Here is a 17,099-nt window from a genome sequence, read left to right as displayed (position 1 = left end):
CTCTTTGAGTAATGAATGCAGAGCTGGGAAACTCCTGCCTGCTTGAAGCCTGAAATAGAACTTCAATATAAACTCAACTACAGCATCAATCATATTATAACAATATTAATTTATTAAAACACTACAACCTGTACAGTTTGACTGACAAAAGCTTAATATGATTATTCTAATCACAATCAATAGATTTTGGACCTTCAAAGAGAAAGCCAGTAGGGTAACCATGCTGTGCTGTGGATATCGTTCTGTATAAATAAAACACTGATTGGCCAGTGGCCAGGCAGGAAGTATAGGTGGGACAAGGAGAGAGGAGAATTCTGGGAAGTGGAAGGCTGAGTCAGAGAGATACTGCCAGCTGCCGCCATGACAAGCAGCATGTGAAGATGCTGGTAAGCCACGAGCCACGTGGCAAGGTACAGATTTATAGAAATGGATTAATTTAATTTATAAGAACAGTTAGCAAGAAGCCTTCCACAGTCATATAGTTTGTAAGCAATATAAGTCTCTGTGTTTACTTGATTGGGTCTGAGCGGCTGTGGGACTGGCTGGTGACAGAGATTTGTCCTGACTGTGGGCCAGGCAGGAAAACTCCAGCTACAAATGGCGCCCAATGTGGGGCAAGAGTTTCCACCTAAAACCTGACCAAAAGATTCTAAAACTGAGCTAATAACAGCTTCCTAGTTGTCTCTCTCAAGTTAGCGGCAGCTTGTCAGTTTGAGCTACTGGCGGGTTCCTGGCCTTTGTGCTTGACCGGCAGTATGGCGGGAATGAGGCATCTACAAGCGGCACATTACGCTGCTGCTGTGTGGTGGATTTAGCCTTTGCTAGTATATTAAAAAAAAGAGGTTTCTGGGCCACACGTTGCTTTGATAAAAGCATATACCCACTGTTTCTAAGAGTTGATGGTTCCCAGAGCTGGTGGTAAATGTACCACCACCACATTGGAAAGCTGAAGTGGGCAGAGCCAGCAGCCACAGCACCGTTTCAGTCTTAGAATGCTTCAGTTTAAAGCAACAGGCTCAAGGTAATATAAAAAATAAGCCATATAAAGATGGCTACCACACAGAAAATCTGGATTATGTTCTCTTTGATATTTGTAACTGAAGAAAAACATTTGATTGCAAAAGCTGTTGAGTTATACCAAAATGTATATTTTAAAGGTACCTTGACTTCAAAATTTGGATGTAAGGATATGTTGCTTTGGAAAGGAGGCTCTGCTTTTGTTTCCACAGAAAGCCAGAGGCTATGGATTTGTTCCAGATTAAGATACATCAGGTTTGATCAGCCAAGACCCCCTGAAAGGTCTCCAATGACACCAAGACCCAGATGATCCAACATCCAAAACCATTTCAAGGCAACTAGCTCAGACGATACACCCTCACGGACTATTCCATAATCCTAAAATTTTCTTTGTGTACCCATAAGATACAGTGTCCCCTCTCCAGCAGGAGTAGTAAGAGAAGCTACGCCCAAATTCCCAAATTATATGTAATTTTACTATGTTAAGGTTAAAACCTTCCTTTTTGAAAAAAAAGAAAAAGGGAAGTGCTGTGGATAGCGTTCTGTATAAATAAAACACTGATTGGCCAGTGGCCAGGCAGGAAGTATAGGCGGGACAAGGAGAGAGGAGAATTCTGGGAAGTGGAAGGCTGAGTCAGAGAGACACTGCCATGACAAGCAGCATGTGAAGATGCCGGTAAGCCACGAGCCACATGGCAAGGTACAGATTTATAGAAATGGATTAATTTAAGATATAAGAAGCCTGCCACGGTCATACAGTTTGTAAGCAATATAAGTCTCTGTGTTTACTTGATTGGATCTGAGCAGCTGTGGGATTGGCTGAGGACAGAGATTTGTCCTGACTGTAGGCCAGGCAGGAAAACTCTAGCTACAATGCTGAGTCCTCAAATGCTTCATTCTAATATAAAGTAAATGGTCACTGACACTGAGGTATCCAATTCAAAATCTTGTCCATTTGTGATTTAGCTATTAGGGATCCATAGCAGAGGATCTCTGGCAGCTGATGCACGCTACAGTATGTCTGTAAGCTCCTTTTCTTCTACCAGCTTGAAGAGACGGCCAGTCATAAGGATCAGCTCCTCCCACTTCTTTGCTTTCTTTGAGAAGTGGATTCTATCATCTACCTATCTATCATCTATCTATCTACCTACCTACCTAGTTATCTGCTATCTATCATCTACCTATAAGTCTATAGATATATAGAGGGAAGGAGGGAGAGAGGAAGAGAGAACGTGTATCTCCTCTATCAATCATTATGCAGTAGTCACCATTTATCTGAAGAAGACACATCCCAAGATCCCCAGTGAGTCCCTAAGACTACAAATAGTACTGAACTCCCTATTTTTTACATACATACGATGCACTTCTGTTTATACATTAAGAACTGTAAGAGATTAACGACAGTAACCAATAGCAAGAGAGAACAACTAATTCAATATACTATAGTAAGCATTATATGAATATGGTCTTTTTCTTTTTCAAAATTTTGTAACACAGTCACCCTTTTAGTGATGATGTGAGATGATACAGCAGCTATGGGATGAGATGAGTGATGTAGGCATTGTGACATAACATCAGGATATTATGGAAGGGCAAATTGAAGAAGCCCTGCAACACCTGGGCTGTTGAGCTGATAACCAAACAGCTACCTAGTGACAAGTGGAAGGAAGTGCACACAGTACTGATACTTTACACAAAGAAAAAATTCACATCCTGAGTAGGATGGAGGTGGACTGCTCGGAGTGACACACAATTTAAGATCATGAGTTGCGTATTTGGGGGACCGTTCTATTTAACATAACACATTTGGACAGTGAGTAATTGCAATCCTGGATACAGGAGAAGTTCTGTATGGATAACTTAGGGTCTTTTTTGGGAAATGTCTTCAAGTCAAAACTAAAGCAGTTTACTCCCATGGAAATGAGCAATACCAGGACACATAAGGCAAACCTGCCTCATTCGTGAGCACCTGCCCCATCTGACCACCCTCAGCCGAGAATGGTACAACACTGTGGATCCCACACCATACCTGAGGGTCGGGACCGTCATTAGCCTCCGTCACGGCTATGTGCTTGTCAGCATTTTCATCGTCTTGTTCAATTGCTTTAGAGAAATAAAGACAAACATACATCGCATCGTAAGAAAATGTTTCAGGTAATTTTTTCCAGATAACAACTTGTCAGGAAAAAAATAATGCTAGAATCATAAAATGAAAACACAGCAATACCATTTGTTATTTGCATGGAAGGTTACCTGTCACACTGGGTGTTTGTCATGTACATTGTCTCAAAAACTAAACCAACGACGGTGGGAAGTTTTAATTTCAGTTCTTCTCTCCATCCCATCCCATCCTGACATGATCCTTTTAGTGTTGTACTTTACCAAAGGAACCCTGCAGTGCAGGCAAGGGTGTCAGGAAGTCTGGGGTACAGGCAAGGGTGTCAGAGGAACCCTGAGGTACAGGCAAGCGTGTCGGGAACCCTGGGGTACAGGCAAGGGTGTCAGGAACCCTAGGGTACAGGCAAGGGTGTCAGAGGAACCCTGGGGTGCAGGCAAGGATGTAGTCTGGGGAACAGGCAAGGGCATCAGGAAGCCTGGGGTACAGGCAAGGGCGTCAGGAACCCTGGGGTACAGGCAAGGGTGTCAGGAAGTCTGGGGTACAGGCAAGGGTGTAGTCTGGGGTACAGGCAAGGGCATCTACTCATTTTCACTGAGAGTCGTTAAATTATTATTTTTAAATGGAGGACTGAACCAGGGGCTTCACATTCTATTGCTGAGCTGCTATATTCACAGGTCATCACTAAGGTATCAAGGTAAGCCTTGAACATTGGATCCTCCTCTCTCAACTTCCCAAGTAGCTGGTACTATAACTCTGCACACACACATACGTGTGTGTGTGTGTGTGTGTGTGTGTATGTGTGTGTGTGTGTGTGTGTGTGTGTGTGTGTGTGTGTGTGGTATTCTAGGTGGCAAGGAAACAATACTTTATGGCTCAGTTTACGGGTGCACTGTCATTACAAAATTCCAAACAATCCTTCTCCTTCCCCTCTGGACCTCCTTGTCAAGCATTTTGTGGCCCTTTCCTCCCTGCTACAACAACCTCCCACAAGAAGCCCTGGTTCCAGACTCTTCTTTACTTAATCCAGCATAGTGCAACTTCGAAAGTAATCAGTCTCAAAGAATATAAATACAAGTGCCATGCTCTGGCCTGTGGATTCCTTATCTCAGAAGTCTGCTCACTACTGGCAGGATTCCTTCCACTCTCCAGCTTCCTTGGAATCTCTACTCTCACACAGACATTCAATAACAAATACAGTGTATGCAACTCTGATCCATGCTTGACGACGGAACAGCTTTTCAGGATGTACAACTTGTTTGTACAGTTAAAAGCAAGTGTGTGCTGAGAGTGCCTACTGTGTGCCTGGCATTGGAGTTTTGCTCACAAACAAGACAGATAAGCCCCAGGAAGTACACATATTACCTGAGGAAACAGTCAGTTACAACAATAAATGTAAGATGTAGTGAAGGTTGGGGAGATGGCTAACTGTATATATAAAGTCTCTTGCCACCTGAGGACTGGAGTGTGGTTTCTGCTGTTTGTTTTCTGATTTCCACATGAACACCATGTCATAAGCAACCCCCCGCCCCCCCCACACACACACCAAAGTCAATGTAATTGTGGTGGTTTGAAACAAAATGGCCCCCAAAGAGAGTGGCACTATTAGGAGGTGTGGCCTTGTTGGAGGAAGTGTGTCACTGTGGGGGTGGGCTTTGAGGTCTTTTTTGCTCAAGCTTCCCACAGTGTGTCAGCCAGTCAACTTCCTGTTGCCTGCAAGATGTAGGACTCTCAGCTACTCTAGCACCACATTTGCCTGAAGGCTGCCATGCTCCCCATCATGATGATAGTGGACTGAACCTCTGAAACTGTAAGTGAGCCACCCCAATTAAATGGATTCTTTACAAGAGTTGCTGTGTTCATGGTGTCTCTTCACAGCAATCAAAACACTACGACAGAAGTTAGTACCAGGGACTGGGATATTGCTGTGATGGACCTGACCATGGTCATGTTTTTATTTGGAGGAATTTGGGCTTTGGTACTTTGGGTTAGAAAAGCAGTGGGATGTTTTAAGCACTGCTTAAGGGACCACACTAGTAGGAACATGGAAGACAGGGGTGCTAAGAGTTGTTTCAACTATGCGGGTGCTCACTCAAGAGATTTCAGAGGAGAAGAATTTTAGTATGTTGTCTAGAGATTGTTCTTGTGATATTTTGGTAAAGGAAGTGCTGCCTTCTGTCCTTGTCCAAAGAGTCTGTCTGAGGCTAAAGTGAAGAATTTTGGATTAATTCCATTGGCAGAAGAAATCTCAAAATAGCCTAGTATAGACTCTGTCATGTAGATATTAGTGGTAACTCAAATGAAGATTTACAATGAAAAGGAGCAAGCTAAGCAAGGAAAAAAAAAGGGCACCAGAAAGTGGAATGTTACTCAAGGAGATAAACAGAATAAGAAACAGAATAAAGGGAATGATGACCTCAGGGTAAGATCCTGCCCAGCTAAGTTTCCAACTTGTGAAAAGGAACTGAAGAAAAGCTGAGAGCTGGGTGTGGTGGAGCATGCCTTTAATCTCAGCACTGGGAAGGCAGAAGCTGGCAGGTCTCTGAGTTTGAGGCCAGCCTGGTCTACACAACAAGTTTCAGAGCAGCCAAGCTTAGGCAGTGAAAGAGAATGCTGGTGAAGAGGTAATTGAACAAGGGGGCCATGTTCCAGCCCCAGTGAGCAGCAGAACTTGGCAGCTTTGGCCACATGGTTCTGGCTTTAGAGTTAAGGATAGAAGGAAGGAATTATGGAATAAAGCCGCTGAGGCCAGGCATGTGTCAGGGGTGTCCCTGAATGGAGGCCTAGTTGAGAGGCCATTGTGTGAAGCTGTGAAGTTGAGATGCCAGAGTCATGGGATACCTGCCAAAGAAAGCTGCTAACAGGGAGTGGAACCAGCCCAAGAGAAAGAAGTGTGTTGCAGTCAAACCTGAATGGAGTTAGAAATCTGAAGAGTGTTTTGACATCAGACATGGAGATGCAAAGTTTGGAGTTTGTCCAGCTGGTTTTCAGTCTTGCTTTGGTCCAGTATTTCCTTACTATGCCCCCTCCCTACGTTCTGGAAATGGTAATGTATATCCTGTGCCATTATAAATGTTCGAAGTATGTGATCTGTTTTTTGATTTTGATTTTATAGGGGATTATAGTTAAGAGATTTCATGAATCTCAGAAGAGACTTTGAACTTTGGACTTTTATACGTTGTTGGGATTGTGATAGACTATGGGGACTTTTGAAGTTGGACTAAATGCATTTTGCCTTTTGGGGCCCAGGGAGTGGAATGTGGTGGTTTGAAAGAAAATGGTCCCCAAAGGGAGTGGCACTATTAGGAGGTGTGCCCTTGTTGGAGGAGGCATGCCACTGCTGGGGTGAGCCTTGAAGTCTCTTTTGCTCAAGCTTCCCTCAGCGCGTCAGTCAGTAGACTTCTTGTTATCTGCAAGATGTAGGACTCTCAGCTATTCCTCCAGCACCACATCTGTCTGCCTGCCACCACGCTGCCCACCATGATGATAATAGACTGAACCTCTGAAACTGTAAGCCAGCCACCTCAATGAAATGTTTTACTTTACAAGTGTTGCCACGGTCATGGTGTCTTTTCACAGGAATAAAAACCCCCAAGACAGCAATAGAACCTTTAGCTGAGATAAGATGAAAAGTCATACAAGGACAGCTATGAAAATGCAGCAGACCCCCGTAGGGATCATGCAAGCCAGGAGGACATGGGTGGTGCTTCTTTGAATAATCATATTTGCGATGAGACTTAAGGCTGAGCTAATCCCATCGCAGGACACAATGATACATGACAAACCTGGAGACAGTACAGACCACAGAAAATTTAGCCTTGAGCCAGAGAACACAGTGAACCACTGAAGACTTTGTATCCACAGTGAACCACTGAAGACTTTGTATCCGTTGATGCCTACGTTCTCAAGTTCCGTCAACTTGTCTGTGGATAATAAAGGATATCACAGCAGCAAGCAGAAACAGAGGCCAGTCAGGTGACTGCTACAGTGGCCTTCCTTAGAAATGGGATGACTTAGGCTAGGGAGGCAGCAAAGAGAAAGATAACTGTGGAGGACTCGGGTTGTCCTTGTAGATAGAGTGAACTCCACCCGACAATGAACTGAGTACGGGAGACGTGCAGGAAAGAGGTGATGGAGAATTAACAGTCTTAGGCAGAGCCCTGTGCTCACCATAACACTCACCCTCTGACCTCTCCATCAAAAGGAGGACAACCACCTACAACCCCCGACCCTAACTGCACTCATGGACTCACTCACCATGGACTTACAAATATACTTTCTGCTGAGCAGTTTTCAGAATATTGTTTCGCCTGTTTTTGCTTTTGTATAACGTTTGTGCCCGCTGTGTGGCACTCACTACAAAGCCCACTAGAGCTCTGCGTACAGTATGCCCTGTGAAAGCGAACAGGCTGAACAATGCATTGCCAAGTGGCCAGAATGGTTCTACTTGACACCACTTACTTACATAATATAAAAAGCTACATCTTTTAACTATTCATGAAAGGAGGGAAGACAGTTCCCCTATTAAACTACCCAGATAACTAAGGCCACTTCTACCAGCTGAGCATGCCCAGGCTAAGCAGGGACAGTGGAAGTGAGTAGAGGCTCTGCCCCTATTTGCATCAAAAAGTCCCATTCATGCTTGTTCAAAAGAGGTCCCCTACTGCTACTGCTACTGCTACTGCAGGTCACTTAGGAGGGAATTTAAAGGAAAAAAAATCACTAGGAGAGACAAGGAAAGGAAAAATATCCTCAACCCCTCTTAAAAAGGCAACAGGCCCTGTAAGCAAGCAATTCCACTCAACCAAATGAAATTCCATATGAAGTTTTATCCTGTGAGCAAGCTAATATGCATGAATGGAGGCTTCCAAGGACATGAGGATTGTTGTGGAATATCTGTATACACTGTAAAGATGTGTCTCTGCCTAAAGCGTCTTCTGATTGGTTGAAAAAAGAGCTGAATGGCAAATAGTTAGGAAGGAGAGAATAGGTGGGATTTCCAGGGTAAGGCAGGAAGAGAAATCTAGGTACGTGGATTTTGCCAGAGACTGCAGAAGTCGGATATATGATACAGAACAGAGGTAACTGAGCCACAATGCAGAATGTAGATCAGTAGAGACCGGTTGATTTAAGTTATAAGAGCTAGTTGGAAAAAGAGCCTAAGCTAAGGCCAAGCTTTCATAATTAATATTAAGTCTCTGTGTCATTATGGGAGCTGGTGGTCCCACAAAAATGACTACATTTGAGAAAGCTTGTTACAGAGGACTAGCAATTCGTGAGCATTTAATTTGTGATTTACATATTTTCTTTCATTCTTCAAACTTTTACTTTTGATTAATAATAAAGAAAATAAAACTTTAAAATATTTTGGTCAATGAAGTCATGCTTTTTTGAAACCATGTCCTGGGGCCTAGGTGTTTTTTTCTCATCTAATTCAACTAAGATACAGAACATTAGGGTAATGCACATTAACTGATTTTTTTTTTTAATGTCGGACAGAGTTAATACTGATTTTTTAAAAAAGTGTGTGTGTGTGTGTCTGAGAGAGAGCTGGGGGGAGGACACATACACATACACACTTGAGAATAGTTGGGTTTTTTTGGGGGGGGATGTTCGAGACAAGGTTTCTCTGTGTAGCCCCCGCTGTCCTGGAACTCACTTTGTAAAGCAGGCTGGCCTGGAATTCAGAGATCTACCTACCTCTGCCTCTTGAATACTGAGACTAAAGGTGTGTGTCATCACACACAACTCGAGATAGTTCTTAATACAAAGAAGTAGAATCAAAAGAAGAAGAGATGAGCATACAAGAAAAAAGGATGAGTTTGTCCCAGTAGCAATATTGTATTCATTTACTCATTCATTCATTCACTCATTCATTCATTCACGCCAGGATTTGAGCTGAGGCCTTTGAGCCTACACTATCATTTATCTTTATCAACAATATTACACTTATTCGCACATCTTTAAAGATGCCAAATACCCGCGGTCTGGTGTTACACTTAAATAACACTGGAAGTTAGAAAAATAGGCAAATTAAGTGGCTTACCCAAAGGGCAGCCAGACTGTATCTACGTCTATATACCAGAGGATAAAGAAAAGAGAAGTGTCCTATCTAGTATATAAATAATCTTAGTTTTTTTTAAAAAAAAAAACACTGAATAATCATAACTTTCTCAGGGTGTATTTAGCCTGTGGTTCATATATATCTCTAGAGAACAAAACTTATTTGTTCTAGATTTTCAAGGATTTATGTTCGCCCCATGAAATCATGTACATGAAATATGTAATTGGAACTTTCTATTGATCCTATAATATATACACTAATGTCAAAGAATGTTAGGAGACAACTTCTCTCTTCATGTCTCCTAACAGTAGGGCCAATGGCAAGAGGAGGGAGAGGTGGGTAGTTGTTTAGACTCTGGGTTCAGTTTTTCTCCTATCTGATCAAATAAGGGTAGGTTGGAGGAGAGTTTCTATGCAAATATTGATTCTGGGACAGTTCCCTCCAGCAAGACACGTACACAGGAATGACATTTCTGGGACCAGGGAGGCTAGAAGCCTTACCTTCTGCCAACACAAACCATCCCCTTATCTCTCCACACACAGAATCTAAAAGCAAGAAACAGCCTTTAACAATAACTTTCAGCATAACAAAAACACAAGTATAAGACTCAGAGTATGTACTGTGAATAGTGAACATTGAGGCCACAGGAGAGCTAACAGTATACGTGAACTACTTAGCACCAATTCACACAAGAGTATTTAGTTTAAATGCATCTATTTGTAAATTAGCAGGAGGGAGCCCAGAGCCCCAGAGCTGACAGCTTCCAAGGCGCTACGGCCCGTCTTGATAGCACTTTATTTCTTCCTTTTAGCTTTTCTTTTAGAACTTCATGCATAAGTACGGTGCTTATATAATTCTCACCCTTCCCTAATCCCCTTCAATCTCCTCCCACGTGCCCTCCAACTCCTCAGATTCATGACCTCTTCACTATTGTTACACACACACACACACACACAATTTATGAGTCCATTTAGTGTTGCTTGTATTTATGTGTTTATGGCTGACCCCTTGGGATTAGATAACTGTCTGGGGGTCATCCCTAGAGAAAGCTGATTCTCTTTTTTCTCAGTAGCCATTTAATTGTCTGCAGCTCTTCATTTTAGGTAGGGAGGGACTTGTGAAATTTTCCCCAGCCACAATGGCATGTTGACTGGTGTTCTCATTCTATGAGGATGTGAGGAAAGGGGACCCTTCATTCATTGTTAGTGGGATTGTAAACTAGTGTAGACATTATGGAGATCACTGTAGAAAATTCTCAAAAAACTAAAAGCAGATCTCCCATATGACTCAGCTCTACCACTCCTGGGCGCGTGCCCAAAGGACTCGGTACCCTACTCTACAGCTACTTGCTCAGCCATTCATTGCTGCTTTATTTGAAATATCCAGGAAATGGAAACAACCTAAATGTCCTTCAACTGATGAATGGTCAATGAAAATGTGATAAAAATACACAGTGGAATTCTATTCAGCAGTACAGAAAAACCAAATCATGAAATTTGTGAGTAAACAAAGAGAACTGGAGAATAGTGTACTGAGTGAGAGAATCCAGGCCCAGAAAGATAGTACTGTGTCCCCAGGAACAACTAACTTCCTTCCTTCCTCCCTTCCTTCCTCCCTTCCTCTCTTCCTTCCTCCCTCCCTCCCCCCTCTCTCTTTCTTTTCTTTCTTTCTTTGGTTGCTTTTTAATGTGTATGAGTGTTTTGCCTGCATATATGAACACACCACATGCATGTCTGATGCCTTTGGAGGCCAGAAGAGGGTGTCATATCCCCTATAACCGGATACAGATAGTTGTGAGCAACCATGTGGGCGATGGGGAACCTCGTCCTCCATAAGAGCAGCCAGCGTTTTTAACCACTGAGCCATTTCTCCAGCCACACAGAACAAGTTTTCTCTCCTCACAACTTACTATGATGGACATTAAGGAAACTCTCCCAGTTGTTCTGGTGGAAGCTCCACCTCAGCCCCTGGCACCCTGGCATCCATATACCCAAAGAGTCTGGAATGTTCTGGTGGAAGGTCCACCTCAACTCCCCTCCCCCATCTCTTTCCCCAAACCCGCACCCTCAAGGCCTGCCAAACATGGCTCCTTCCCCAGAGATGCTCAAGACCACTCCCATAGGGTATTTAAACTGCATCCCAGAAAACAGACATATGGTTTTCTGATCTCTCATCCCTGTCTCCTCTCTGGGGGGGCTGGAGAATCACCCAGGAACACTTTACCCATTAAACCAGGGATTTTTCTAAGTCAGTCTGATTTGGTCTGATTTGGATTGCTGCGTAGGCAGAGAGGCTTATTGGGGTGCAAAAAACTTATCACCAATGACTCCACTAACATTACTTAAACCAAAATGTTACTGGTAGCCTTTCATTTTTTAAAGTTTATTTTTTGCTTAAGACAAAGTCTTGCCATAGTCCCCTAGCTGGTCTAATACTTAGTAGGCTGTTGTGGAATATTACTTTAACTATATAAAGGTGTGTTGCATTTGTTTAACTATGTAAAGATGTGTTGCTGTTTCACCTTGCCTGCCTAAGTCACCCGATGGTCTAATAAAAAGCTGAATGGCCAATAGCTAAGCAGTAGAGGGATAGGCGGGGCTGGCAGGCAGACAGAATAAATAAGAGGAGGAATCTAGGCTGTAAAGGGAGAAGAGAAAAGAGAAAAGAACAAGGGAGAAAGAGAGGGAGGCACCTGGGGCCAGACAGACAGACACAGAGTAGTACACACAGAGTGAAAGAAAGGATGGAGAGAAACAGGTTAATTTAAGTTACAAGAGCCAGTGGGACAAGCCTGAGATGAGGCTGAGCATTCATAACTAATATTAGTTCTCTGTGTCATGATTTGGGAGCTGGTTGATGGCCTAAAAGAAAGCCTGGTACACTATGCTGCCCAGGCTGGCTTCCCAATCACAGCAGCGTTCCTGCTCTGTGCTGTTGATGCTGTGATGATAACGTGATGCTTACTGGATGTGTCCTCAGCCACTTAGACACATGAAAGTTGTGCATCACAGTTGGCATGCTGCTTTTTAAATCGATAGACCTGCTTGGTTTTGCTCAAAGAACTTACAAGTCCATGAAAAATTCTGCTGCAGATAGAAATCCAGCACTTCCAGTCACTTGTGGATAGTCAGCAAAGATTACTAAGAAAGAGAGTTAACTGAACACTTGGTAAAGAGTTTAAGACGTGGCAAGAGGAGGTTCCTCCACGTTTGCGGCATGGTCTCTGACACAGTGCCGGCCAAACTGCACACGAGCCAGTCCGCTCTTGGTGTTTTGTTTTCCGGAGATAGTCTGACTAGTTCAGACTACTGCCCCCACTTCCCCAGTGCTAGTTTTACCCACCAGTGATACAACCTATTATTCATGTTAATCTTGGAACGAATTCCTTTTCAATTTTTTCCCTCTTTGGTGAAACAGGACAGAATGTAACAGAAAACTCTGAAAAATATTTAAGATCAAAATGTATTAGAACTGGTCTTTTTCACAGGTGGGAGCACAATTGGTATGGATCGGGGGCGGGGGGTCCTTTATGTGTTCTGTGGGCTGTGGACATAAACATGTTAGGAAAACACTGCAGAGTTTCCAGCCGCAGGAGGCAGATCCCAGTTCCTCCTTAGGTAAACAATCAGCTGTTGTTTTGTGCCACCCTGCAGAGGGCTCATAATATTGTTTTAGGAAGCCCCTCCACAACACACCCTGCGCTTTCAGCAAGGAACTCCGGGTGAAGTGGCAGGGTAGTCCGCTGCAGCAACATGCGCATGTGTGGCCAGCTCATTGACAGCCTTTCCAAGGCTCAAATCCCTTCTTATTCATAAAAATAGAAAAGCACTCACAAACCTTTACTGCATCAGCGACAACGTTTATTTTAGCATTGAAATTTGAAAATTAGGGGTCAGTATTTGCAGCCTAGTGCCTGAACATGTCATGGTATTTGAGTCTGGATTCACCCCCATGCACCTGAATGCTGAACCAGGGATCACACACCCACGTGTAACCAAGTTTTCTCTCTGCCCTGTTCTGTTAGCCTGTCAGCTGATGGTGGTACTATTCATTTCAAACGCTTCTTTCCACGCCCTTTATCATCCTGCAAGCTTGCCCTGGGCTCTCTGGTCTTTGCTGCTTTCCTCAGCGATGGTATCTGCTCCTGTGGTTTCAGTTTTCACCACTATGCGGGCTATTCACCAATCTGGGTTTCTATTCCTGCCTTCCCCTGTGAGGCCCAGGTCCACATTGCCAATTGCACACTGAATCCTTGCATTTTACACAATATGACCTTACCGACGGAAAGACTACTGTGGCAGGGTTGTGGTACAGCCTCTGTCCTCAGGAGTGATCTACTTCATAAGGCCTGAGGAGGCTAAGACCCGGGTCACACGTTCCGCCTTTGCCCTGCCCTCAGCCTCTTCTTAGATCTCAGCATGGTGCTGCTCTTGGTGGGATCTGGGAGGAGGGGAGCCTTTCTAAGGTGGGACTGAATGGGCAGTATTTAGGCCGCTACAGCATTCCCTTGAAGGGTATAGTGGGACTCCGGCCTCCTCCTTCTCCCTCCTAGTTCCTGGCCAGAGGTGAGTAATTTTACTATTTCACATATTTCCACCATGATTGGCTATCTCCCTACAAGCCCAAAGCAATGGGGCCAATCGATCACAACTGAAACTTCAAAACCTATGAACTCAAATAAGTCCTTTCTCTTTCTAAGTTAACTGTGGTGATGGAAAGCTGACTGGCACAGGCCTGAGGAACACAGGGGTCATTTAACAGCATGTGAAGGAATATAAATGAGGTAAAATACAGTCCTTGGAATGACCATGTGCCTCTTGAGCACTTACTGCTTCTGGGACACCATGACCTCTCACTGTGGGAGGCTTCCACTGAATCTTCCCACATCCCTCTGTCACGTGCCTTGCAAAGCCAGACTGAGGTGCCTAACTCCCGGTGACAGGCTAATAATGTGATGCCTCTTTGTGCCAACACATTAAATATCTACTCAGCATCTATGTGGTAGGCATGCGGGGAAACTGAGTTTCCATTAATAAAAAGGTCGATATCATCATCTCTTGGAATTAATCAATTTCCCCTTTTTGTGAATCACTTAACTTAGTAGTTTTGCCAATACTTTAAAAAAGTATTTACTTTAAAAATATTAAAATGATAAACTATACTTGCAACTATTTTCTCATACTTCTAGTACCTTTTCATGACATGTTTGTTCTGATACAATTACTAAAGAGTTAAATTATGTACATGAACAAAAATCATGAGCAAATTGTGGAACAGTCCATGTATGATTTGGTTTCATAATGACCACTAATCACCTCCACGCTAACAAGTTGCAAGCTGAAGGAGCTGCCCCATGAGGTTCTCAGGCAGGTGAAGGCCTGACCCTCCCTTCAGTCTGTTTCCAAGCACTCTTAAGATTACCCTCCCATCACCAGAGTAGGTCAGTTCGGGCTGTCTCTCGACCATTGCCAGCAGTCTATTGTGGGGGTATCTTTGTGGATTTCTGTGGGCCTCTCTAGCACTTTGCTTCTTCCTATTCCCATGTGGTCTTCATTTACCATGGTCTCCTATTCCTTGTTCTCCCTCTCTGTTCTTGATCCAGCTGGGATCTCCCACTCCCCCAAGCTCTCTTTCCCTCGACCCTTGCCCTTCATTACCCCCACTCATATCCAGATTGTTCATGTAGATCTCATCCGTTTCTCCGTCATTGGGTGATCCCCGTGTCTTTCTTGGGGTCCTGTTTTCCAGGTAGCCTCCCTGGTGATGTGAGTAGCAGTCCAATCATCCTTGTTCCACATCTAGTATCCTCCTATGAGTGAGTACATACCATGATTGTCTTTCTGAGTCTGGGTTACCTCACTCAGGATGATTTTTTCTAGATCCATCCATTTGCCTGCAAACCTCATGATGTCATTGTTTTTCTCTGCTGAGTAGTATTCCATTGTATATATGTACCACATTTTATTTATCCATTCTTCAGTTGAAGGGCATCTAGGTTTTTTCCAGGTTCTGGCTATTACAAACAATGCTGATATGAACATAGTTGAGCAAGTGCTCTTGTGGTATGATTGGGCATTCCTTGGGTATATGCCCAAGAGTGGTATAGCTGGATCTTGGGGGAGATTGAGTCCCAATTTTCTAAGAAAGTGCCATATTGATTTCCAAAGTGGTTGTACAAGCTTGCATTCCCACCAGCAGTGGAGGAGAGTTCCCCTAGCCCCACATCCTCTCCAGCATAAGGTGTCTTCAGTGTTTTTGATCTTAGCCATTCTGACAGGCGTAAGGTGGTATCTCAGAGTCGTTTTGATTTGCATTTCCCTGATAATTAGGGATGTTGAACAATTCCTTAAATGTCTTTCAGCCATTTGAGTTTCCTCTGTTGAGAATTCTCTGTTTAGTTCTATAGCCCATTTCTTAATTGGACTGTTGGGCATTTTGATGTCTAATTTCTTGAGTTACTTATATATTCTGGATATCAGTCCTCTGTCAGATGTGGGGTTGGTAAAGACCTTTTCCCATTCTGTAGGCTGTCGCTTTGCCTTGTTGACCATATCTGGATGTAGAGATCCACGGCTAGGCCCCGGGTGGATCTCCGAGAGTCCAATTAGCGAGAAAGAGGAGGGTTTATATGAGCAAGAGTTGTTGAGATCAAGGTTGGATAAAGCACAGGGACAAATAGCCAAACGAATGGAAACACATGAACTATGAACCAATGGCTGAGGGGTCCCCAATGGGATCAGGCCCTCCGAATGGGTGAGACAGTTGATTGGCTTGATCTGTTTGGGAGGCATCCAGGCAGTGGGGCCGGGTCCTGTGCTCATTGCATGAGTTGGCTGTTTGAAACCTGGGGCTTATACAGGGTCACTTGGCTCAGCCTGGGAGGAGGGGACTGGACCTGCCTGGACTGAGTCTACCAGGTTAATCTCAGTCCTCGGGGGAGGCTTTGCCCTGGAGGAGGTGGGAATGGGGGGTAGGCTGGAGGGAAGGGGAGGGGGGCTGGAGGGGGGAGAACAAAGGAATCCGTGGCTGATATGTAGAACTGAATTGTATTGTAAAATAAAAAAAAAAAGATTACCCTCATCTAGCAGATGAAAACAAAACAACCGAGCCCCAAAGGGGATAAATAGTTCTAGAATGGCACAGGAGGCCAGTGAAGGAGAAGCTTAAGCACTCGGGTCTCACGGTATCAAAATGTTCTAAAAACTTGATTGTTGAAAATGAACAAGAGTGAGGCTAAAAATAAAGGAAGCAAGGGTGTGTGTGTGTGTTACTGCGAGTGCTCTAAACAAGAGAGGACCTGAATCATCTACCTACCAAGACTTTAGGTTCTAAAATTTAGAGCCACAATGACTTAATCTTTTTTTTCTTTTTTTTTTTTTTTTTGGTTTTTCGAGACAGGGTTTCTCTGTGCAGCTTTGCGCCTTTCCTGGGACTCACTTGGTAGCCCAGGCTGGCCTCGAACTCACAGAGATCCGCCTGCCTCTGCCTCCCGAGTGCTGGGATTAAAGGCGTGCGCCACCACCGCCCGGCTAATCTTTTTTTTTTTTTTTTTTTTTTTTTTTTAAGTGCCCCTACCCAAATCTCTTCCCACAATCCTCCCGCTGCCTCTCGAACCACAGATTCAGACAGACCAGAGAAACCTTTGCTGCATGGCTTTCCTGTGCAGGTAGGCAGAAGTCTATCAGAATCAGTCAAGACAACACTAGGCAGGTTCCCTGGAGCCAGCAGCAGACCCAGCATGTGTTCCACATGGCACACTTGACTGGCGGGGGCCCAGCTCCAAGGACTGCTTTTCCTTCACTTGGCTCTAAGGTAGAAAGGTTTCTATTTCAATTCTTAGGTCTTTGTCTCTCAGCCAAGACTCCTCAAACTTCCTTCTCTTTTACTTCACAAGAAATTTTT

The 17,099-nt window shown here is 43.9% G+C and overlaps 1 protein-coding gene across 2 annotated transcripts in view; it reads right to left on the bottom strand.

Annotated features, from left to right (window-relative positions):
- Positions 1-17,099, bottom strand: part of Rapgef5 (Rap guanine nucleotide exchange factor 5) — a 240,371-nt gene that overhangs the window by 113,830 nt on the left and 109,442 nt on the right. For both annotated transcript variants that reach the window (XM_052739192.1, XM_052739193.1), the window contains one exon: positions 3,047-3,120. In XM_052739192.1, the coding sequence (XP_052595152.1) occupies positions 3,047-3,120 (74 nt within the window). The remainder of the gene's footprint in view (positions 1-3,046; positions 3,121-17,099) is intronic.

The sequence above is a fragment of the Peromyscus californicus genome, unplaced genomic scaffold (assembly GCF_007827085.1).
Source record: "Peromyscus californicus insignis strain IS unplaced genomic scaffold, ASM782708v3 Scaffold_15__1_contigs__length_86483966, whole genome shotgun sequence".
Lineage (NCBI taxonomy): Eukaryota > Metazoa > Chordata > Mammalia > Rodentia > Cricetidae > Peromyscus > Peromyscus californicus.
This window is presented reverse-complemented; position numbering and strand designations above follow the sequence as displayed.